The 24,192-nt window shown below is 46.9% G+C and overlaps 1 protein-coding gene across 4 annotated transcripts in view; it reads left to right on the top strand.

Annotated features, from left to right (window-relative positions):
• Positions 1-23,684, top strand: part of ASTN2 (astrotactin 2) — a 694,556-nt gene extending 670,872 nt beyond the window's left edge. For all 4 annotated transcript variants that reach the window (XM_081150627.1, XM_081150626.1, XM_081150624.1 and 1 more), the window contains 3 exons: positions 13,279-13,379; positions 13,653-13,836; positions 22,869-23,684. In XM_081150627.1, the coding sequence (XP_081006753.1) occupies positions 13,279-13,379; positions 13,653-13,836; positions 22,869-23,106 (523 nt within the window). In that variant the 3' untranslated portion in view covers positions 23,107-23,684. The remainder of the gene's footprint in view (positions 1-13,278; positions 13,380-13,652; positions 13,837-22,868) is intronic.
• The last annotated feature ends 508 nt before the right edge of the window (positions 23,685-24,192 follow it).

The raw sequence follows: 24,192 nt of genomic DNA, 5'->3' as shown, positions 1-24,192 counted from the left end.
TGCTGGGCTGCACCTGTTTTTTATAATAGCTGCAGCCAAGGCACTTGGGTGCACATAGGTTTCTAGAAATGCTGTAAAGCGAACAGAGAGCTGTTCAAACAAACACAGAGGGACTAGCCTTCCCAAGTCCCTGAGCTTGTGAAAACTGTATTCCTCCTCCTCTCTCCTCTCTCCTCTCTCCTTCTGCAGCTTCCAAGTGCTGAGTGTGGGAAAAAGACCCCCCTGAGCAATGTGTATGCTATTTTTCACATTCTACCCCCAATCCACACGTGCGCATGTGCGCACACACACGCACCTACACATGCTCAGACATGTGGACATATCTATCTATCTATCATCTATCTATCTATCTATCTATCTATCTATCTATCTATCTATCTATCTATCTATCATCTATCTATCTATCTATCTATCTATCTATCTATCTATCTATCTATCTAATCTATCATCTAATCTATATCATTTTCACTTATTCCATAAATATTTATTGAAGACTTATCCTGTGACTAGCATAGCTTTTGCCACTGGGGATATGTCAGTGATTTATAACACAATAAGTCTTTGTTATGTGTATTTTATATTCAAGTGGGAATGACAAAATCAATAATATAACAGACAAGGATATTTTATATAACATATTTGAACATTATAAATATGGACACAAAATAGAGCCGGGTAAATGGTGTTCTCAGACACTTTGGGCCCAGCAGGTGAAACTTAAAAGGGAACCTCGCCGAGAAGGAGGCACAGGCTGGAAGCAGGTGAGGAACGGCGCTGGAGGGAGAACGTCAGGCGGAGAGAGGGGCCCGCACAGGTTGTTGGGACTGTGCCAGAGGTTCAAGGTGAAGCCGCCCTGGATTGAACACAGTTGTTTGTTTTTGTTTATCAAAGAGATAGAAAATGCAGATGAGGATCATTAAAAGCAGTCATTCTAACCACGGATTGAGCTGTTACCATCTGTCAAGAACTTGGCCAAGGGCATGTTCTCTGCTCTGAAGAATCCTAACAACCCTGTGCGGCAGGTGGAACTGTGTTTATTTTACTGACAAGGAAACTGAGGCTGGAAGACATAAAGTACTTACCCAGTGTCACATAGCCCATGAGCAACAGAGATGGTATTTAAACACAGGTGACATTTAAACACGGAGCTCTGCTCCTAAGCTCTGCTTCGGACCAGGGTTTGGAGCAGCTCTGCTGTGGTCCTCAGACTCTCCTGCCTTTGCAAATAAACCAAAGACACTGATACCCACTTCAGGTCCCACTGAAGGTCCCTGTTTTCCCTTTAACACTTTCTACTTACATGAGCAAGTATGGGGCAAAGGGTGGGGCAGGAGTTGTTTGTTCAAACTCAGGATTCAGAAACCTACAGGTATCAGAGACCCAGGCACTGAATTCCTGCCATGGCCACATTATGGATGCAGGTTCTTCTAAGCTGACATCACTGGGTTTTTTTTCTTACAGTTTTTTATTTCTTTAGATCTAATTCACATACCGTGGAATTCACCCTTTTAGAGTATCCAATTCAGTGGATTTTAGGATAGTCACAAGTTGTGAAACCATCACAGTTAATTGCAGACATTTTAATCATCTGAGAAAGGAAATCCACACCCCATCGCCCCTCCGCCCAGCCTGGCAACCGCTCATCTACGTTCTGTCTCTAGGGATCCGCCTGTTGTGGGCATTTCATACCAATGGAGTCATGTGATCTTTTCAGCCTGTATTCTTTCACTTAGCACACTGTTTTCGGGTTTCGGTATATTGTAGTGTGAAAGAGTTTACTCTTTTCCCTGGTGGAATAATATTCAGTCGTATGGAAATAAAACATTTTGTTTGTTCATTCATCAGTTGATGGGCATTTAAGTTGTTTTCCGCCTTTTGGCTATTAGCAATAATGCAGCTATGAACATTTGTGTGCAGGTTTTTCTGTGGACATATGTTTTCCATTCTCTTGGGCATATACCTAGGAATAGAACTTTTAACGGGACCCCTTGTTCCCCATTGAATTGTCTTGGCGCTCTTGTTGAAAATCAGTTGATTATAAATGTATAAGTTCATTTCTGGACTCTCAGTTTTACTCCATTGATCTGTATCTATCCTTGTATCAATATTAGACAGTATTGATTAATGTGATTTTGTAGTAATTTTTGAAATCAGGATGCGTCTTTCAATCTTGTTTTCTTTCATCAAGATGATTTTGGAGTAACATGTCGATTTCTGCCCCAAACAGTAAAAAAACAGCTAGAATTTCAATAGGGACTGTATCGAATCTATAGATAAATTTGGGATTATTTCCATTTTAACAATGTTAAGTCTTTTCATCCATGAACACAGGACAACTTTCCATTTGTTTAGGTCTTCTTTCATTTCTTTCAATGATGTTTTGTAGTTTTTTGTGTATACATCTTACTCTCCTTCTGTTAAATTTGTTCCTAAATGTTTTATTGATTTCAGTGCTACAGCAAATGCACTTATTTCTTAGTTTTATTTCCCAATGGCTTATTGCTAGTATGTTGAAATACAGTTCACTTTTGTATATTAATCTTTTAACATGTAACCGTATGGGACTTCTTTCTTTTTAAGATCTATTATTGTGAATTCCTTTGTATTTCTAAATACAAGATCATGCCATCTGCAATTAGAGATAGTTTCACATTTTCCTTTACTATCTGATGACTTTTATTTCTCTTTCTTGCTTAATTGCCCTGTCTAGAACCTTCCATACAATGTTGAATAGAAAGAGGGAAAATGGACATCCTAGTCCTGTTTCTGATCTTCGGGGGAAGCTTTCAGTCTTTACCCTTAAGTATGATGCTAGCTATGGGTTTTCCACAGGTGCCTTTTATCAAGTTTGGGGAGGTTTCTTTATTTATAGTTTGTTGAGTGCTTTTATTGTGAAAGCGTGTTGGGTTTTGTGAAAGCTTTTTCTTTGTCTATGAAGATGATCGTGTAATTCTGTCCTTTATTCTATTAATACAGTTATTATATTGGTTGACTTTCTTGTGCTGAATCTCACTTTCACAGGATAAATCCCACTTGGTCATAGTGTATATTTTTTTTACATGTTATTGGATTTTGTTAGTATCTTATGTCTATATTTATAAGGGATATTGGACTTTCCTTGAGGCTCAGAGACTTGGTGGGACTTGCCTATACACCCAGTGGCTGTGCTGAAGCTCCAACCAAACCTTATGAAAACAATGGCCTATTGCTTTTAACACCTTGCAGAGAATTGCCTTTGCCCAGGGTTTGATTTTCAAGAAACATCCTCCCCACATCATCTTACTTGGGTACCATGAACAAGGGGGACAAGCAAGATAACATTTACTGTACAAAGTGCTGTTCTAGCTATTTCCCTTGTTCTTTCTTACAACAATCTTGGGAGTCAGATATTGTTGACTTCATTTTACAGGTATGGAAACTGAGGCTCTCAGAGATGATGGAATAGGAAATAGAGACAAAATACAAATTGAACCCTTCAGGCTCCAAGTGCAGGCATGTTCTTTCTTCCCACACCCATCCCTCCACCCTTGGGAAAGCACAGCTCGCACATGTCATGGAGACTGAGCTTATCTTGAACTAAATAAGAATCATCCTGCCCATAGTGTTCCCTAACTCAGTGTCCAAGAGTAAATCCACATTGGTGGCCTCTGCTTGGCCTCCTCTCCTCTGGACTTGGCCTTGGCAAAACGCAGTCTCTAAAGGCACCATGTAGGAAGATACAGGCCTGAGAGGCAGATGTGGGGAGGGGAGCCATGTCCGTGCTGAGAAGGGGTGACGGGTGATGGTGTTCCTGTACTAAGAACTCGTTCTTGTCAAAAGTTGGGAACGTGGAGTTCACCCTCCTAATAGACTAGCCTCCTCTGAACTGTGACTCAAGACCCCGTTGGGACCAATGAATACCTAATAATTCTATCCATTTGGAAACAGCACTGGACTTTGGGTTAGGAGACCTATGCCGGCGCCTGGCTGCACTAGATCTGTGCAGTCTTTGGAAAGTGAATTCAAATTTCCATGGCTCACTTGCCTCCTTGTAAAATGGATTTAATAACACACACCCCTTAGGCAGTTGTAAAGAGAACAGAAGACGACTGTATGAAAGCTCCAGTGCTGTGTCTGATACAGAGTAGATGCCCAGGAAATGCGGGTGGAACGTCTAAGACACTTTCACGTCCATAATGACCTTTTGGTCCTCATAGCATCCCTGTGGGGAAATCGATAGGTACCCGAGGCACAGAGAGGTCAGACAGTGTGTCCAAAGACACATAGCTCTTTAACAACAAGGTTAAACCGACAAGGTCATGTCCTCTCTCTCTCAGTCCAACATACCTCCAACTTATGCTTTCGTGCAAAACATTTCTATACCTGAAGTTACTTAAAAATGATAGTTTTTTTTTTTTTTTATCTGAGTTTCAGAGAGTCTGTCCAGTATACAAAAATATATGAGAAAAAGGCCACAATTTGCTTTAAAGATCCCAGGAATACAAGTTGAAGTAGAATAACCGAGCATTCCATGCTCAATTCATTCCTTGACTTGAAACCATAAAATCAGTCTGTCTGCTTTGCCCTAAAGCAACCTATCAAAAGATGAACACCCTCCAACTAAGAACTATGGTCAGTCCAACTACATGTTATCATGTACTCCATTCTCTGAAAATAAAGAAAGGGTTGGGGGAAGGAAGGGAAGGGGCAGAGAAGTAAAGGAAGGACAAGACAAGAAATACTGTGAAGCCAGGTCAGATGCCAACCGGGATTTTTCTTTCAAGAGGGGTCAGGTTGCACTTGGCAGGTGACTGAATGAGCTCTGACAGGTCATTTGCATAGTATTTGTTTATTAAAATCTCTTGGCACTTCACCCCTCTAAGGCTTTTTGGGTGGGGAGGGTAAGGATAGTTACCATTTTTTAATAGGAAAAAGTGAGATTCCTGCAGGTGGTTGACCTTCCTGTGGGGTAAAGCCCACCAGGGATCCAGGTGGCCTGCAAATTCAGGGCTTAGTCCAGTATTGCAAGAAGGGAGCAGGGAGCCACCCGAAGCCAACCTGGGTGGAGGCAAGAGTACATTTTCATTGAAGTGCTCGTTGCTCTGCATCCTGTTTCTGTGCACTTGGCCATCTCCCTGTTCTTCTGTGAGCTCCCGAGAGCACGGAGAACGCCCGTTCTCTATGAGCATGTCTCCCCCGCCTGGCGGAGGGCCACGCACCTGGCCGGTGTCCCACTGGTGCGGACGCACACAGAGCTAGGCTGCTGTGAGCATCGTTTTCCTCACCCTGGTATGAGAGATATACCCAACATGGCTTAATTATAAATCATCTTATATTTATTTGACTTTAAATGTCAGTGCTATAATCATTCATTTGAGTTCTGGTGTTCTTGGCACTGTGACTTTTAGGGTAATGTCACATCCCATTGAATTTCTGGTACCAAGGCAGGCAAAGCAGTGGATGTCTAGCTCTGATTCTAGATTGCTCTTGCCTCTGCCCGAGCTTAGCACCAGCATTGGTTTCAGACTCTCCCTCCTCGAAAGCTCTCTTTGCTGCCACCCCCACCAGAAGTCTTTACCTGTTAGCTCATGAACTTGGAGGGGTTGAAGGGAGTGCAAGTGTGGGGAACGGATGTTTAGAGTCCAAACACAGACTCACCTTTGTCCCAGGAAGGGTCTCCCAAGCCAGCCTCAGACTGGGTTGTTTTCAAAGTAGAAACCAGGACTGGAGTCCTTATACCATGATGGCCCTCTGTGCTGGGCGCTGGAATTCAGTATTTATGTTGGTAGAAAGCATGGGTCGTCAGCCCAAGTTGGGAGATAAGAAGGTTGTGTTTTGGTGCCGGGAGTGGGTGGGCTGCTGTGGATCTGGGTTGGGATCCATAGCAACCCCTGGCTGCCCATGCTCGGGTCTCACTTTGATACTCCTGGGCGAATGGAAAACAGAGGTATTTTGCCTGGTGGCCAGCACCCAGCTGGGGAAAACTTTGGACATCGGAATTCTGGCAGCTTGCCCAGTGCCCTCATTCACAGGCTGAGGACCCCAGGGCAGTGCCCAAGGCCATGCTGCTCATTCAGTGTCTGAGCCCAAGCCTGAGTTCAGATCTTCAGCAAGCAGTCCCGGCATTAGACCCAGGGACAGAAGGGCTTTGTGACCTTGGACAGTCACCTGAACTCACTGAGCCTATGTGTAAAACAGGAACGATCTCTAACCCTGGGATCAAACAAAATAATGTAAGCAAATGACTTTATGTTAAATACTGTTAAAACTCTAGGCCAAGGTCAAGGTCAAACTTTTCTCTAGAAGTACAGATAGTACATATTTTAGGTTCATGGGCCATATGGTCTCTGTTGCAATTACTCAGCTCTGCCACTGTCCTGTGACAGCATCCACAGGAATACATTTTAAGTAAGTGAGTGTGGCAGTGGTCCATTCAAATATAATTTACAAATACAGGAAGCAGACCAGACTTGGCCCATGGGCCATAGTGTGCTGACCCCTGCTCTAGATGCTTGGAAGTTGTCACAGTTACCATTGATGACATAACAAATGACCTTAACATTCAGTGGCTTAAAACAACCATTTGATTATGCTGATGGACTTCATGGGCATTCTGACAGGGCACAACAGGCTGGGCTGCCTTTGCTCCGTGAAGTCTGGGGCTTCAGTTTCAAGGACTGAAAAGTTGGGGGTGACTTGACTACTTGGGCTGAAATTACCTGAAGGCTTCTTCATCCATCCATCTGGAGCCTGGGCTGGGGTGACCCAAACACCAGGATGGCTAAGGTGCCTGGAGTAGCTGTTCTCCGTGGCCTGGCTTCCCACACCAGGATGTCTTGCACAGAGGCTTAGGGCTCCAAGTGAGAAAGCTTCAGCGAGCAAGGTGGATGTTGCACAGCCTTTATGACCCAGACTCCAAAGTCACCCAGTGTCTCTCCCACTGCGCTCTATTAGTCAAAAGAGTCAAGAACCTGCCCACGTTCAAGGTGAAGGGACACAGAGCCTCCGCCTCTCAATGGAAGCAATGTCATAGAGTTTGGGTGGGGAGCTCATTTAAAAACCATTAGAGAAGAGATTAACAATTTGAGCACACGCACACACATTGAATAATGGTGAATTCACCATGTGCCAGGTGCTGTTTTTGATGACTTTATCCCTCTAATATCCCTTTGAAGGTGATAATAGTATCACCCACAGTTTAAAGACAAGAAACACTGAAGAACAGAGAGATTAATGAACTTGCCCAAGGCCATGAAGATAGTAGGTTGCAGAACCAACATTTGAACTTGGGTAGTCAGGCCCCCAAAACTGTTCTAATCATACACACCACATCCTGCTACATGGTGGTCATGGGATGAGATGCTCTCTCTGCTTCTTAACCAGAGCTGGATTAGGACCCCGAGTCTTTGGACTGCCGCGTGTCTAGAAAGTTTCCCTGCCAATAATCAAATGCAAACTATTACACACGTGCTCGGGGTCCAGACTCTTCTGTGCACCATGGGTAATCAAAGGAAAGAGGGATGGTACTCAATTTTGTTCAGAAGAAACCTAAAGCATGGGTGGGGGCGATCGAATTCTGATTTAATTCTCACAACCTCATGAGATGAAACCTTTACAGATAAGGAATCCAAGGCCCGGAGGTTAAGTTTCTGCTTGCCCAGTAGCTGGTGGAGTTGAGATTGGAACCCAGAGCCCTCTGATATGCAAGCCCATGTTCTTTGCCGTACACTCCAGCAGAGAAAGATTTGAAATGGATAACACCATCTACCCCAGAGGGAAAGCCCCCAGTCCCTAGAATGTCAGATCTAGCCTGTCCCTCAGAGGTGGTCCTGGTTAAGTTCTCTCGCTGCAGTGACAGGAGACTGAGACCCAGAGGAGTGCTTTTAGGTGCCCCAGGCCATCCAGCTGCTCAGCCCAGGAGCTGGAGCTGCCAAGTTGTGCTGGGAATGGCAGGGAGGGGAGAGATGGCAGTTGGAGGAAGGGGGGCAGCGAGCTAAGGGGAAGTTGGTTGCCAAAGCTGTGTGGGGGGGTTGCAGCAAGGAACATTTTACAAAACCAGGGCTTCTGGCCTGGAAACATCTGTTTCCCTTCAAATCAGCAAGGAGACTTTCGCCTCCCCAGAATGCCTAAATCATGCGGCGGCTGGGGAAGAGCAGGCGTTGGCCTGGAGACTTCAAACGCATTCTCCCGTACTCTCGGGGACGGTCCTGACGTGGGCCTCTGGGGCTCTGTCCTGGCTCTTACCTACCCCCTGTCAGATCCGTGAGAAGCTCTCACCGCCAATTAACTTCTCAGTTTCATTCTCTCACCCCTGCTGCGAGGGGTCTGGGGGTCTCGGATGGGACCAACAACAGCTTCCTCCCCACCCACCCTCCTCTGATCTCCACTAGGACAGCTTGCTCTGGGTAGGGGGGAGTCAGCCCTGGGCCCTGGCATCATAATAATGCTATTGAAACTAATACCCACAGTGATCTGAGTGCTAGCACATGCCAGGCATCATGGCAAGCACTCCCATACCACATCTCACTTCTCCTAAAGATGACCCTCCACAGTGGGATTTAATATTATGATTCCTATTTTACAGATGGGTAAATTGAGGCAAGGCCTCACACTACATGAGGAACCAGAAATTGAAAACCATATCACCTGATTCCAAAGCCATACTTTTAGCTATTCTGTTCTTCTGTCTCCTGTCACGACCCTTCAAGCTAAATGTGTTTTGTTCATTTTACAGATGGAAAAACTGATTTCCAGACAAGGGCACTACTACCTCATAGTTGTCATTCATTCAGTCTGTCATTCATTCTGGAACGTGTTTGCTGGGCACCTCATGGTTTAGGTAGCTGAGCACCAGATGGAGGTGGAGAGAGATGGGCAGAGACACATTCTGGCCCTGAGGATACTCACATACTCACGGGGGCAGAGAGAGGCACACGGGCACTGGCCTGCTATGGTGACACAGGCTGTAACAGGGAATCCTGCAGGGAGAAAGGCTTTCCGGAGGAGATGAGGTTTCGTTGATGCTTCAAGGAAAGGTGGAGAGGGTCAAGTGGAGAAAGGGAAGGGTGACCTGATAGAGGTTACAGTGTGTGCAGAGGCAAAGAGGTGGGATCCATGTTCTAGAGTCTTTAGCAGCTGCATAGGGTCTCACTGTGGAACAGAGTTGGAAGCAGATTGGTAACCACGGCTGGATCTGCAGCCAGGGTTGATTTGTGACTCAATAGTGAGTACTGTTCAGTGAATGGACATGAAGAAGCGGCACTGAGGGCCCCTGGTAAGGAATTTGGACTTTGTCCTGAGGGTGTTGGAGAAACATTGAAAAATACTTTGCCTTTGAGTAGTCAGTCCCCAGGCCCTTGTCTACACGATGAAATCCCAATACACTAAAACCCTATTGCTCTAGGCATCCAGGGTTTCACAGGCCCTCAGTCTGTGCAGAAGCTGGGGCACAGACTCTGGTTTTCGGCCACCTTCGCCAGCATTCTTTCCCCTGAAACAAGATCAGAGGCAAAATTAGCAAGGGTTTGAGCCTGGAGCTCCAGGCTCCTGTCACCCATCCTACCTCTTTTGTAATAAAAGTGTCCCAGGAGTGCAGTTGGACTGAAGTCTGCCGGCTGTATAAGAAGCAGGGTAGTGAGAGAAAAAGCTCAGGAGGCATCAGAAAAGCCAGTGTGGGTCTCTCTTCTCTCCGGGCCTCAGTTTCCCCACCTGTAATGTGAAGATGGGGATGGCTCAGGAGTTCTAGTTCAAACTTCAGTGGCTCTCAGCCTGTCTCTGTGGGCAAAAAGAAAATGATAGACTGAGCAGAAGGGAGCTGGCACCTTTCTGGAAGCCCTGGGAAACACAGAGGCCTGACTGCGCCCCCTCAGTCCCTGTCTCTCCCCCTTTTCACTCCGCGCTACGGGCACGTAGGTGGGTCTGTTTCTCCATCTCTCCCCCTCCCTTTCCCTCTTCCTCCACGTCAGGGGCCGCCACGCTCTTCCCCTCACAGGGAGCCCCCCCAGGCCCTGCCTGGTCCCCTAACAGCTTTCAGATGTGCCTCTGGAACAGTTCTACAATTACAGCTGAGACAGGCAGAAAGCGTATGGCCTTGTGACTTCTGACCCAGGCCTGTGAGGTTGACATTTCCTCTTTCCCCACCCCTCCGCCCCCACCGGCAGGGTGGCCCCAGGCCTCCTCCATCCCCAGGCCTCCGCTGACACATTCGCTTACTCTAATGACACACGTAGAAGCCGCCTTTTAGGGAGCAAAGACCGAACCAGGCCTGTCACTGTCATTATATCACTGAGCCCTGATCCTCGAGGTGTGAGATGTGGATAATTTCACCCTATTTGACAGGTGCAGAGACTGAGGCTCAGAGCAGGTAAAGTGACTTGGTAAAGAATGCTCAGCCCGGCCGGCGTGGCTCAGCGGTTGAGCGTCAAGCTAGGATCCAGGCGATCAGGGTTCGATTCCCGGTCAGGGCACATGTCCGGGTGCAGTCTCGATCCCCAGCCAGGGGTGTAGGGGTGTGCAGGAGGCGGCCGGTCAGTGACTCTCATCATTGATGCTTCAACTCTCCTTCTCCCTTCCTCTCTCTGAAATCAATAAAGATATATATATATATATATTTTAAGACTGCTTAGCCAGCAATTGGAGAAAGCAAGGATTCTACCCAGGTTTTGTAACTCGAAAACCTGAGACTTTTTGCCAGAATACCGGTATTCATGCCCCTTGGCTAAGCAGAGAGGTGGCCCTGGGCCCTCGCGGTGGAGGAATGTGTTGCGGAGGCTCCGTGGAAACCTGTGTAGCCGATGGGAAAGCAGTGTTAGAAAAGGCCACCCCCTCTTGGTTTCGGGCTCCTTCACACGTTCCATTCACTGCAGCCTTTCACGTTTCCCTCTGAAACGCATCCCCTCCTCTTCCACTCGAAGAAAGTATTTTACTGTTGCACAAATAAGTGCTCTTCCATGGTCTTTATAAAAACCTGCAGCTTACAAGCCACTTCTCACGTGTCACCCCACCTAGTCCTTGAGAGAGCCACGCGCCGTTCCCATCCCGTTGATGCGGAAACTGAAACTGAGGAATGAGATGTGATGCGCTCGAGTTCACTGGTTTACTCAAACACTTGCTGAGCGCCTGCCGCATCCACAGTGCTGGGTCCCACGCCGGGGAACAGCAGCCCCCAAGCTGAGTGTGGGAGCTGCAGGCTGGGCTTGGATCCTGCCTCTGCCACTGTCTTGATGGGCTGTTGTTTGGGCAGTAGGCACTCACCCCGTGCTGGCCTGACCTCCCCACTTTGCTAGATGTTTATTCTCACATCCTGAACTTTCTTTGTGATCTCCTTTCAATCCCTCTGCAAGACTCGCCGATCTTAACTCACCTTGTGCAGCACTTGCCTTTCGTATCCGCACACACTGAGCAGGTGGTGGGCAGGGGCCTGCCTGTCACAGATGCCTGATGCTGGAGTCGCTCCCACTTGTCAGTTACTGAGTAGCCATCGGGGTTATCAGATCTGCTGTTGTGGTATCTCAGTGCTTGTGCTCAAGTCACCCTCATTTTACTTCATGATGGCCCCAAAGCACACGAGTAGGGACGCTGGCCATTCGGATATGCCAAGGAGGAGCCAAGAAGTGCTTCCTTTAATTGAAAAGGCAAAAGTTCTCAACTTCATAAGGAAAGAAAAAAATTGTATGCTGAGGTTGCTAAGAACAAATCTATTATCCATAAAATTGCCTAAAAGATCTAATTGTAGGAATGTGTGTGTAGGAAAAACATTGTACCTGTAGAATTGGGTACTAGCTACAGTTTTAGGCATCCACTGAGGGTCACAGACACATCCCCCGCAGATAGGGGGGGCTATTGTACAAGGTGGTTAAGAATATAATCTTTGGATTCAGGCAGGCCTAAGTTCTGGTCCAGTTTCTACTTAATATGTAATAATAGCTCAATTACTTGGCATCTTTGAAACCAATGTTTGAAACCAATGAGGTATTGGGGAAAGAGGAAAGGAAAGAGGGCCCCTGGGACCACAGTTTCTTCTACTTGGCCCAGGGAACCCTCTTCCCATGCCACACTGCTGCCGCTGACCTTGAAGACATGAAAGAGGACAGCATGGCAGAGACAAGACATGCAGATGCTCAACCCTTCTGTTCAGGTTGCTCCTGGCTTTCAAGGCTCGCCTCCTCTTGCAAGTCTTCCCTACTCCTTAGACTTTGTTTACACCACAGAACTTTGCTATCTGGAGGTGTGAAGAGTCAGAGAGCCTTAGCCTTCTCAAGGTAGGTCAGAGGATAGGGACTGTCCTAGAAAGAAATCTGTGCCCTGGATTGGACCCTAATCCACCAGGTCTGTGGTTCTCCTGCTCTTCCCTTTTAATGCCCTCTGTCTGCTGTCTGCTTCCTCCAGTCCAGCATGGAGCCTCAAGGGACATCATGGGAAGGCGGGGGCATGCCTTGGACCTAGAATAACTGAGATGCCCACTGATCTTCCACCTCACGTCATTTTGCTATGGCCACACCAGCTGCCGATTCCTCCAACAGCCTGGGACCCTTCTCTCCTTACTCAGGACCTTTGCACTTACTGCTGTCCCTGCCTGGAAGGCTCACCCCCAGGGGATTCCTCCCAGAAGCCAGCTCCTTCTCTCATTCCCTCCTCAGCTCACACGTTCTCTCCACGGAGGCCTTCGTGGACAACCCTGTCCAAGCCACCCACAGCCCCCTCCGCATGAGTCTTTTTCACCTCATATTAGTATACTTTTTCTCACACTTACCATTAAATAATATTTTGTTTACTTTTGATTAGCTTTCTGCAAGCAGGGACCTTGAATCTTGCTCATCTTTACAACCTGAGCACCTGAAATAATTCCTGGTACATACTTAATGCCCACTAAGTATTTGTTAAATAAATGAATGAAGTAATATATGTGGGTATACCCAGCTATCCAGGACAGCACTGGGGTTCACTGCTCAAGCATTGAACTCAGATTGCTCTTTTCCTCAGTCACTATGAGTCCGTGGAAGGATATGCAGTGTCTCAGTTTCCTCACTGGTGAAATGTAAGTGATAAAGATCCCTGCCTTCTAGGCTTGCTTACTTGTAAATTAAGAGATTAAGTGCAAAGTGCCCAGGAGGCAGTTGGTGCTCAGTAAATGCTTTATAATTATAATTAATTATTATTATTATTATTTTGCAAATCCTTTCTACTGCAGCCTGAGCTTTCTCAACCACACCTGCTATGGTTTCTGTTCCTCCTCGCATTGCTTGTCCAGGGCTTCTCTGAAGCCACAGCCCAGTACTTTGTTTTCTTGCTGTGCGATAGGTTCACTCTGTATGCTGTGGACACACGAGGGAGGCACTCGGAGCTTAGCACGGTGACCCTAAGGACAGCTTGTCCACTGGTGGATGACAACAAGGCAGAAGGTAGGTGACCCATTTCTTCACTTGCCAGGTGACTCCCATATTATCTCTAACTTTTGTACCCAGCAGTCACTAACCACCACTGCTTTCCCACCCCCACACATGTTGGCACTGGGAGAAGAAAATGAAGGAACTGAGGGAGGAGCATGGAGCTAAGTTAGCCAAAGCCATGAAGGAAAACCCATAATGGGCAACATTATCTTTGCCAATGGACAGACTTGCTCCTCTTTGATAGAGTTTGTCTATGTGATCTGTGCCTGCACTTTTCCCCCTCAGAGATAGCTGACAAGATCTACAATCTGTACAATGGGTACACAAGTGGGAAGGAGCAGCAGACTGCCTACAACATGCTGATGGAGGTCTCGGCCTCGATGCTGTTCCGAGTCCAGCACCACTACAACTCTCACTATGAGAAGTTCGGCGACTTCGTCTGGAGGAGTGAGGATGAGCTGGGGCCCAGGTATGAGCAGATGAGTGTGAGTGGAGGGGTCAGTTATTCTTGCTTTCATTTGACTTTACTGGTCCCTTTGCCTCATAGGCTGAGAATGGGCTTGATCAAATAAATAAGGGTGGCACTCACCTCAGTCATGTCTGGGCTACGTAGAGATGGGACATGGGCAGGGAGAAAGAATCTTGGAATCTTAGCTTCCTGGACTCCTGGAATGTCAGATAATTGAGAAACATCAGTGTTCTTTTGATTAATCACTCCCCTTGCCCAACTTCCACCTCTGATTTTAGAGATGGGAAATGGAGGCTCATTGAGGAGCTGTTTCCTAACCAAGATCATGGAGAGGCACAGTTGGCAGGGTCATGGCCCCTAACCCAAGGCTCTTCCCACTCTTCCTTAAGACATCTGAGTTTTTCTGGAATGAAGTCCAGTAGCAACCATGACTAAATACATTCATAAATTCAACATGTATTAAGGCATGATTTTTGTCACCAACAATTACTATGTCAACCACTGTTCTAAGTGCTATGGAGGACTCAAACAGAACTAAGAAACTTCTTCTGAAACTTAATAAAGTAGCATATGAAATGGTGGCTGCATTTCATGCCTCACCTAAAAACATCATTCATTCATTCAGCACATACTTATGAGCACGTCTTACATGTTGGCCGCTGACCACGCAATGGTAAAAAGGTGGAAGCCATCCCTGCCTACACATAGCTTACCTTTGCAGGTAGTTAAACAAGCAATAGCAGAGAACAGGAATAGTAAGTGTCACGATAGCAAAATAATAGGGCCCTTTGGGCGGGGGGTCATAGAAACCTGGTCTAGGTGACCCAGTGAGGGCCTCCCAGGGGCTGACCTCTGAGACCTAAAGGGTGAGGAAGGTCAGGCAAGTGGAGAGAGAGGAGGATTGGAGGGCTTGGGGCAGAGCGACACCCTGGGAAGTACGCAGAGGAGATAATGTTACATTAGAGCAGGGCTTTTCCTCACAAATCACGATCATTTGCCTGCCACACTTATGATCATGATCATTTGCCTGCCGCACTTATGATCATGATTGTTTCCCTGCCACATTTTTGTCATAGGCTCTTCCTTAGATTCACTTCTTATTGAAAATATATTTGAAATGAAAGCACTGTTTCATCTTGTAAATGGAAGAGTAGCACCGTCTAACCTCAGTAGAAAATTAAACCTAAACATTCATGCAGTGGGAAAAAAAATTAACAGTGTTGTTCCACCCTGGAGGCACCCAAGGCTCTCCCTTTAAAAAGGGAGATTGGCGAGTGTTAGAGCAATACTAAAGACACAGTGCTAAACCAAGATTTTTTTTTTTTTTTAAGTAATCTGGAGGAAGGAAAGGGAATGAACAAGGGAAGCTAGTTGCCTTTCCCAGTGTGATTCACTGTCCTTTAATACCGGGTCTATGATCATCGTGAGCACCACCTCAAATCCCACCCCCCAGTCCTGGGGGAACTCCTTTTACACTTTGGTAAACACTGTGTGTGTAGGAACTGAAAGAATTTCCAAGTAGTTGGAGCAAAGTGTGTGACAGCAGGAGTGGTTAAAGATAAGAGGGGGAGGTCAGCAGGGGCCAGCCCTGAATGCCAGCTAAGTAGGGTTAAAGAGTTTGGATTATCTCCCTGGGGTAATGGGAAGCTTTTCAAGTGTTTTTCACTGGGAGGGGGGGTGATATTATTAGATTGTCAAGGGAGAAAGATCCCTCTGACTACAGTTGGAAGCATGGACTAGAGAGGCCCAGACTGGAGGGAGGCAGTGAGGCCCTGGAGGCTGTTGTGATAATAGCCGGGGAGAGACAGAGTGGTGCTCCAGGCCAGGAAAGCATCCGTGGCGTTAGAGAGAATTGCAAGATTTCCTGGAATACTTAATGGGCAGCGCATTGTGCTTTCAAACGCTTTAGACTTGCCCTGTAAGCTGGACAAAGTAGGGTATCCTCCCCATTTCAAAGATGATAAAGAACTGGAGGGCCCATGGGGTTAAATGAGCTGCCCAGAGTGGCACAATTGTTTATGGAGTCTGGTTCTGCCCTGAGCTCTCGCAGTAAGTCCTCACTATGATTGCAGTAACCTTCCAAATATGTGAGGCCCTCAAGGGAAGAGATGAGAGCTTGGTCCAGGGATAAAAGGGATCTTTCCCTGGGTAGGGCCTTATCTGTTCTGTTGGGCCCTGGACTATAACTTTCTCCCTTTCACAAGAAAGGAAGGTTCTTTAGATAAAAGCTGAAATAGGACAGATGGGCAGGCCCAGGTGAAAGCAGCTGATCTTATGGGATGAGCTCTGGTAGGATTCTCTTGGTCTATAATCACCAAGCCTCCAGATCTGTGATCACTTATCCTCATAAAATTTAGTGACAAAAAGGTCGTCTTTTACTTCTGCCTAATAAATATATCAAGCCAATGTCCACCAGAGCCTGGTTCCCATGGCAACCACAGGTTACTTCAAACAGCTGCCCAGAGAAGACCTGCTGACACTCAGCTGTCCCAGCCATACGGTTCCTATTAGGAGATTTGAAAAACTGAGCTCATATGTGGCCAGGAACCAGAACTTGCTCCAGTCTGAACATCCTTGACCACTCTTGGGCCTCTCAGTTCTCTGTTACATTTGACTAAAATGATAAAGTAAGGAGAAGAGAGTAAGTACTTTAAGAGGTTTTGTTTAAGTGGGATTGATCTCTTGAGACTAAGAATGGTGTGGTTATGACCCAAGCCCCCCATGATGCTCTTGTGACATAGAATTCCCTTTATCAACCCTGGCTAGAGAATTGCTAGATTTTGAAAGCCGAGGACTGAGAATTTCCTCCCTTCAAGTCAATTCACCCTTATTAATCCATTCTCCTTGCACAGTCAGGATCTGGACCCCTGGCGAGCTGTGCACTGTCTAAGTATGAGGTGGGAAATACTGGTTGAGCACTTATGAGGGCCCACTCACTTATGTCTCATTTCATTTCCTGAACAGTCCATTTTGAAGTTTAAGCAAGAGAAAATCAATGGCGTTAAGTAAATTGTTCAAGGTTACACAGCTGGTAAATGGCAGAGCCCAAATGCAAAACATTGTCTTCCGATATCAAACCAGGGTCCCATCCATTATAACACATTGCATCCTATGACATGTGCACAAATAAGGGAAAATGGGGCTCAATAGAGAAATAAACAAAACACTTCAGCAACAAAGGGAAAGCATGATTGATGGTAGCTGGGACGCTTTGAAGACCTTTATCTTAGCATGACGTTGACTCATGAGTAGATCTCAGTGAGTGTGGTTCTCTCGTCTTAGGAATGGAATTCTTTGGCAATTGTGTCACACCATGTTCTGTTGTGAAGTGCTTGTCAGATGCTCAGCAGATGACATTTTTCTATGAATCAAACCCCTGATTCACTTTATATTTCAAACAAACAAAAATTGACTCCAACTTTGACTCTGCTATGGTCTACATGTTTGTGTCTTCCCCCAAATTTGTATGTTGAAACCCAATCCTCAATGTGAGGGTGGTAGGAGGTGGGGCCGTTAGGAAGTGATTAGATCAGTAGGGCAAATCCCTCATGAATGGGGTTAGTGCTCTTATAAAAGGGACCTCAGAGAGAGCCTTTGCCCCTTTCACCTTGTGAGGACATAGTGAGAAAGTGCCATTAAAGTACCAAGAAACAGGTCCTCACCAACCACCACACCATACCATCATCTGGTGCAATGATCTCCTGGATTTCCAGCCTCCAATACTAAGAAAAAAGTTCCTGTCATTTATAAGCTACCCAATCTGGGGTGTTTTGTTATAGCAGCCCAAATAGACTAACACAGACTCCTTTTTAAAATCCATTTGATTTGATCATTTCCAGTGAAGGGGGACCCCCTGGAGATATTGAAGGACTCATTATATATTTAGAGGACTCCTGTTTTAAGTTGTTTTTTTTTTAATTACATTGAGTCAAAATTTGCCTTCTGTCAATTTTCAAGTGGCTTAATGAGTAAAACTCAGGTGCCTTGCAGCAGAGATCTGCGACCCTTTTTTCTCAGCCTGTTAATCCTCGTCAAATCACATAACCAGCCTGAGGCTCACTTTTACCATCTGAGGCCTGGGAATAAAGTACACACTTTAGAACTGTGGTGAGAGTTATATTAAAGATGATGCATAGGTTCCTGGCACATAGTGGGTACCCAGTCAGTTAGAGTCATTATCATCCCTGACTCCAATTTTCCCCACCACTTGTCTTCAGTTCCTAGAACAACACAACCACTTGCCAACATCCCCCCTTCAGTGGACATATTCACTCCTGTTTTCAGCATTCCTCAGAAGACTTGTTTTTGAGACAACCATTATCATCATGACCTGGCTACAATTTGCATATGTCCCTCTTACCAGAAGTGACTGGGGTTTTCCAGATGTGTCCTGACCAGGGCGGCATGAATGACATCATTACTTCCCTTGATCTGCCCTCTCCACTTCTAGAAGTTGCATTCCAAGGTTTTGCAGCCATGTCATGCCCTCCACTCTCATTAAGCTTTAGGTCAGCTAACCCAGAGCCATTTGAGCTCAACTCAAAGAGACGGGGAGGAGGGAGCGAGGCCATCGGGAATGCTTCCTTATTGCCTCCTCTCTTCCCCTCCATTCCAAGGCCCCCTTAGAAATTAGGTCTCTGTCTGATAACTGTGTCAGCAGCTGATTGGGTCATAGTGCCGGGAATGGGATAGTTGGTCAAAGGTTCTACAATTCCCGGAGAAGTGGCTTTTGATCCCAGCCCCTGCCTCTTTCACAAGCCATCCCTGTCTCAATCTCACTGCTGATAGAACCAATAAATTATTATGTGGTGGCCTTCCTTCACCTCTTGCTTCCTGTCCCAGTGGGCTTGAGTCCCGTCTGCAATGCGGAAGATTTCATTTTGGTATTTGAGAAAAGTGGTCACTCTGCCCTACTATCTGTCCCTCCAGGGAAAGCTTGGTGCATGCCGGGCCTTTGATTTATGGATTTCTATTACTTACAATTTATTACCCAGCACTCTTGCCTTTGGCTCCTCTCTCCCCTTCCTCTGGTCCATCATTTGAACACCTCCAACCCTTCTCTCCATGGCTTCACTCTCCGAAGTCTTCTGTCTTTGTGATCTAAATGCAAACCAACATGCCAAGGCGTGTATGGTGGAGAAAGAGCAGGGACAATTAAGCAAAATGGCATTGGTGGAGTGCCTACTATGTACAGATCCGCAACCTGGGTGCCTATGGCAGTCATTTCATTGCAGCCTAACAGCATCCCCACAAGATAAGCACCTCGATTCCATTTTACAAGTGAGGAAACAGGCTCACAGAAGAGAAATGTCTTGCCCTAATGTGCCTTGACACCTATGTGCTTTCTATTATAAAATGCTACTCTGAACCTTGGCTAACATTTAGTGAGAGCTAAGCAAATTGCCCAGGTACTCCTCCAAGCACTCTTATATTTTCATTTTACTGACGTGGAACTAAGAGTTGGTGGCATTGAAGAACTTGCTCATGATCCATATAACTAAGTTGTAGAGCTAAGATTTGAGTCTGGGGCTTCAGAGCCAAATATTTCACCTCAGCTCTACATGGCCAGGAGCCTTGCTTCTAGCTTATTCTTGGTTACTAACGTAAGTCATTTGTTAAGGCAAATAATTTTCTCACTCCAAACCTTAGTTTCCCCACCCATTCAAAAGGAGGCTTGGTCCAGTTGAGCCCCAACACTCTCTTGGAGGGACTGGCTGAGCCAATGAAGACAAAGCAATGGGGTATGTTGGAGGAATTTCACTTTCCAACCTAATTCTGTATTTGTGGCTTATTTTTGTGACTGTCTGGATCAGACAGTGACTCTCCACTGCCCCACAAATAAAATACTTCACCGTGGCTTAGCAGAGTCTGGATGGTCTGATCTCTGCCAAGCTGACTGGTCTGTTACCCGTTCTGTGCAATGACCGTTGCATACAATTGGTGGTTTTATGCTGTCTCCAGTCTAACTTCGGAGGATATCCCCTCTGCCTCTCTATCTGCCTGAAAAATAATTGTTTAATCATAGAAGACCTAGCTTAGATGTTACATCTTCTAGGAAGGCTTCTCTGAGCCCCCAAACTGATGATTAGGTGTCCACTTGATATATCCCCATAGCACCTGGCATGCTTTCCAACCCAGCACTCTGCCCTTATATTAGAGGCTGCTACTGTTTTTGTCTGTCTCCTGCCACTGACTTATAAAGATGCTCAAGGCTTAAACCAGTACACAAATAATCATGATGGCCGTGGCGGAGGTGGGTGACGATGGTGGTGATACTTTCTAACACCTATGAGGGGCTGACTGTGTGCCACTTTCCTAAGAGTTGTACAAATATTAACTAATTTCAGCATCACTGTAACTCTATGAGGCAGGCAAATGTTATTCCCTTTTTATAAATGAGGAAACAGTAAGTCTCTTTTAAAAGTACAGAGAACAAAAGCAAACCAGCACCCCTAAGAACAGTGACACCTGGATGTGTTCTTTATCTTGTTTCTTGCTACCAGTCTTGCCCTCCCCTAATTCAGTTCTCTGCGAGGCAGCTAGAAATGTTTTTAAACACGGAGGCTCTGAATCTGTCACCTTGTGCCTGAAACCCTTCGGTAACTTCAGTAACTCCCTACTTACCCTGTGACAAAAATCATAGGTAACATTTATGGACAGCTTATTATAGAGAGATTAGTGCTTTTGTGTATTTTGAAAATCACCCTTTATGGTGGATACACTTATTCCCATTGCATGGGTAAGAGAACTGAGGCAGAACTGGTTAAATAATTCTGTCAGTATCATGGAACTAGTAGGTGGCTGAGCTGGGACTGGAACCCAAGCCGTCAAGCTCTAGAGCCTGTATGAGTCACAGTGCTAGATACAACCGGTTTCTAAGTTTCAATGGCCTGGCCCCTGCCACTTCCCCAGTTTCCCACTGTGTCCCCACTAGCACACTGGATTCCAGCCACAAGTTCCCAGAACACCCATGGAACCCCTTACCCCTGTGCCTTTGCCTCTCCTCCTGTTATGTCCTGCCCTCTTCAGTACCTGACCTGTCCTCATTTATGAGGCTCAACCCAAGTTGCCCCCCATCAAAGACGGCCTCTTGGATATCCCCGATCCCACCTCGGCACCTTCCCCTGCCTTCCCACGGGTCCTGCGCCCCCTTGTACCCTTGCTCTTGCCACCTGTGCTGTAACTTTTAATTTGTCTGTCTTTCCCTCTGGATGGGGAGCTCAGCCATATACTAAACGCTCAATAAATGAGCAACTGATGACTGAATCCTCTTTGACTTCACAACAGCCCTATTCTGCAAACGAAAAAACAGCCTTAGAGACCATAAGTAAGTTTCCCAAGGACACAGAGCTATTAAGGAGCAGAGCAAGGACTCCAGTGGGGAGGGTGGGAGGGAAATAAGCTCCCCAGGCTGCTCTCGGGGGGGCGCCTGCCAGAAGGGAGTGAGGACTGTGGGTAGTGCGGCCACTCGAGTGAGATTATGAAGCTATGAATTCTTGGCACCTCAGGAAATATTCCACCCAAGTGGTGAACTATACAAAGGGGACTTTTTGAAAGGCACCTCGTAAATTGTGCCCACAAAACATACACACATAAGCCGGCCCTTTTCCAGCCGCCACGCAGGTGCCTAACACAGTCTCCCATTTGTGGGGTCTGTTGTCATAAAACGTCCTGCCTCCCGGGGTCTCGCAGGGGCATGGAGAGGACAGCAGGAGAGCCTGTTATTTAGCCTCTCAGAGTTCCTGGGTATCTAGAAGGTGATGGGACATAAAGCAAAGCGGATTCCGCACATGGAGACAGGCCCATGGACAGTGACGCTGACCTGTGGTTGCTAGGACCCAGGAAAGGACATTCCTTTCCCTCCCTCAGCCTGTTTCCACATCTTTCGTGAGAGCAGGTCAGACTGGGTCATTGGTTCCCAACTGGAAGTGCTCTTGGCATCTGGTGGGCAGAGGCCCAGGGACGCTGCTGGACTTTCTACAGGACAGCCTCCACCACAAAGAATGATCTGGCCCAAATGCGATATCCCTGCCTTTGAGAGCCCCAGACTAGGTCACCTCAGAGATCCTTGGTGGCTTTCATCTTCTGTGCAGTCTTATCTCCTCGGGGTCCTCTCCCTGGTACTAGGTAAAGGGCTCCAGGTAAATTACTAAGAATGCTCACCACGGCACAGAGGGATTCTTGCTCAGACCACTGTTTGTATGACCTTGATCCTGAGACATCGTTGTAACAATTCTCTATAACAGTAGCTGTCATTTATTGGTCGCTTACTCTGTGTCAGGCTTTAGGCCTTTCTCAGAGCTAATCTCACAATCAGTTTAGGAAGGCAGGCCCCCCATCACTGTGTTAGATGTGAGAAAAATGAGATGCAGAGAGGCTCTGATTTGGGGACATATGTACTAAGCTGTGACATACGATTCCAAATTTCCTGACTGTGAAGAGAGTGTAAGGGAATTAGAGAAGCGTGAGAGCAGATAGAGAGGGACTTGTGGGTTTTCATGGCCTAGATCCAAATGTCCAGCTCCCAGGTCAACTTGATGTCTGACCTTGGTCAAGTAATATCACTTCTGTGAGCCTTGGGCTTCACCCTTAAGTGTGAAAAGAGCAATATATGCAGGGCTGTTGTACAGATTAAATAAAAATTTTAAATGTAAATAAAGTACCCAACTTCTCACACATGGTGTCAATAAATTTTAGTTATTACTGTTGTTGATTATCACTATTATAATCATTTCTACTGGGCCAGAGTCCCAGAGCTGATGACCTCATCCCTCCTAGGACTCTCCTATCTCAGTAGTGAAAATGCTGAGTCCAAGGTTATCCCTCTTTCTCACTTTTTAGACACTGCACAGTTGGAGAGGGGAGGGATACTGTGATGCTTGAATGGGTGTTTGAAATACCACACTCATGTCAGGAATGGACGGGAAATGGCTGGGACAAGTCCCCTTTGGCCTGTTGACCTTGATTCAGCCCCCAGAGGCTCGCCCCCGCCTGGGCTCGCGCCTTCCTCACTGTCCCCTCCTGCCTTGCAGGAAGGCGCACCTGATCCTGCGGCGGCTGGAGAGGGTGAGCGGCCACTGCGCCGGCCTCCTGCGCAGCGCCTACATCCAGAGCCGCGTGGACACCGTGCCCTACCTGTTCTGCCGCAGCGAGGAGGTCCGGCCCGCGGGGATGGTGTGGTACAGCATCCTCAAGGACACCAAGGTCACGTGCGAGGAGAAGATGGTGTCCATGGCCCGAAACACGTATGGGGAGTCCAAGGGCCGGTGAGGGAGGGCGCCGCCCTCCGTGAGCACAGAGACTCTCCGTGGGAGGGGGAGCAGCACTCGCGTGGATCCCGGGGCCTGGGTGGGCTGGGGGACAGCTGAGGATGGGCTTGGCAGGCGAGGCTTGCCAGCAAGGCCAAAGCAAACTCTCTCTCCCGTGGATAGCCGCCAGAGAACTTTGTAACCACTGGAATTATCCATTTTTGCCTATCTTTTATTTTTTCTAAGATATTATTTGACTCTATCGAAGTCTCCCCTTTTTAAACTTTTTCTTATGGACGGTGGTCAGTTGGGAGGCAGGAGCTTTCAGGTGGAGACCCAGCGGCCTTTCTTCTTCCTTCCCACGGCCACGCTCAGCTTCCTTGCAGCCCTGGAGCCCTGGAGGAGACCGGTGGAGAGACAGTCGGGCCTCTTCCGCGTCAGCAAGGGGCCCGGAGGACTGTTGCAGTGAGGAAGCTCGGGTCTTTAGGGCTTTTTCCCCCAGATGTCATTGAGTTTGCAGGACCTCTGCCTCTTCCTGCCGCCTGTGGGTCTGCCCAGAGCCCCTGCAGGACTGTCCATGCATTAAAAGTTCCTCTTGTCTCTCTTTCTGCTTGGGTGGTGTTTCTTACCAACGGGGGACCTCTGCTTATTCACTCAACAAATATGTATTGATTATCTATTATATGCCAGGCACGGGGCATGGGCTGGAAGACAGAGGAGCGCCCTGCTCTTGGGGAACTTACCTTCCAGTGGCAGTAGAGAAGCAATCTGGTGATTTGGGGCTGTGGTGGGGGAAGAGTAGAGGTTCTTTGAACTCATTGTTGGGTCATTAGACAAACTGGACACAGATAAAATGCTCTTTTGAAAACGTGACACCTGTGCTCAAAGGAGCAGAGATAAATAAGCAGAGTGAGGAAAAATGGGATTTGCCCCCGTCAGATGGGACACCATGAGCAAAAGCCCAGAGGTCAGAGAAAACAGAACTCATCCCAGGGCCGAAAGCACTTTCATTGAGAAGAGAGATTAAGTAGGAAGTAGCAAGGGGTAAGGCTGGGAGCTGGACAGCCCCTGGGAAGCCTTGAACCAAAAGTGTGACAGTATTTAAAGT

Source organism: Miniopterus schreibersii (assembly GCF_964146895.1).
Source record: "Miniopterus schreibersii genome assembly, chromosome: 11".
Taxonomy (NCBI): Eukaryota; Metazoa; Chordata; class Mammalia; order Chiroptera; family Miniopteridae; genus Miniopterus; species Miniopterus schreibersii.
Note: the sequence above shows the minus strand (reverse complement) of the source record. Positions and strands in the feature narration are given on the sequence as shown.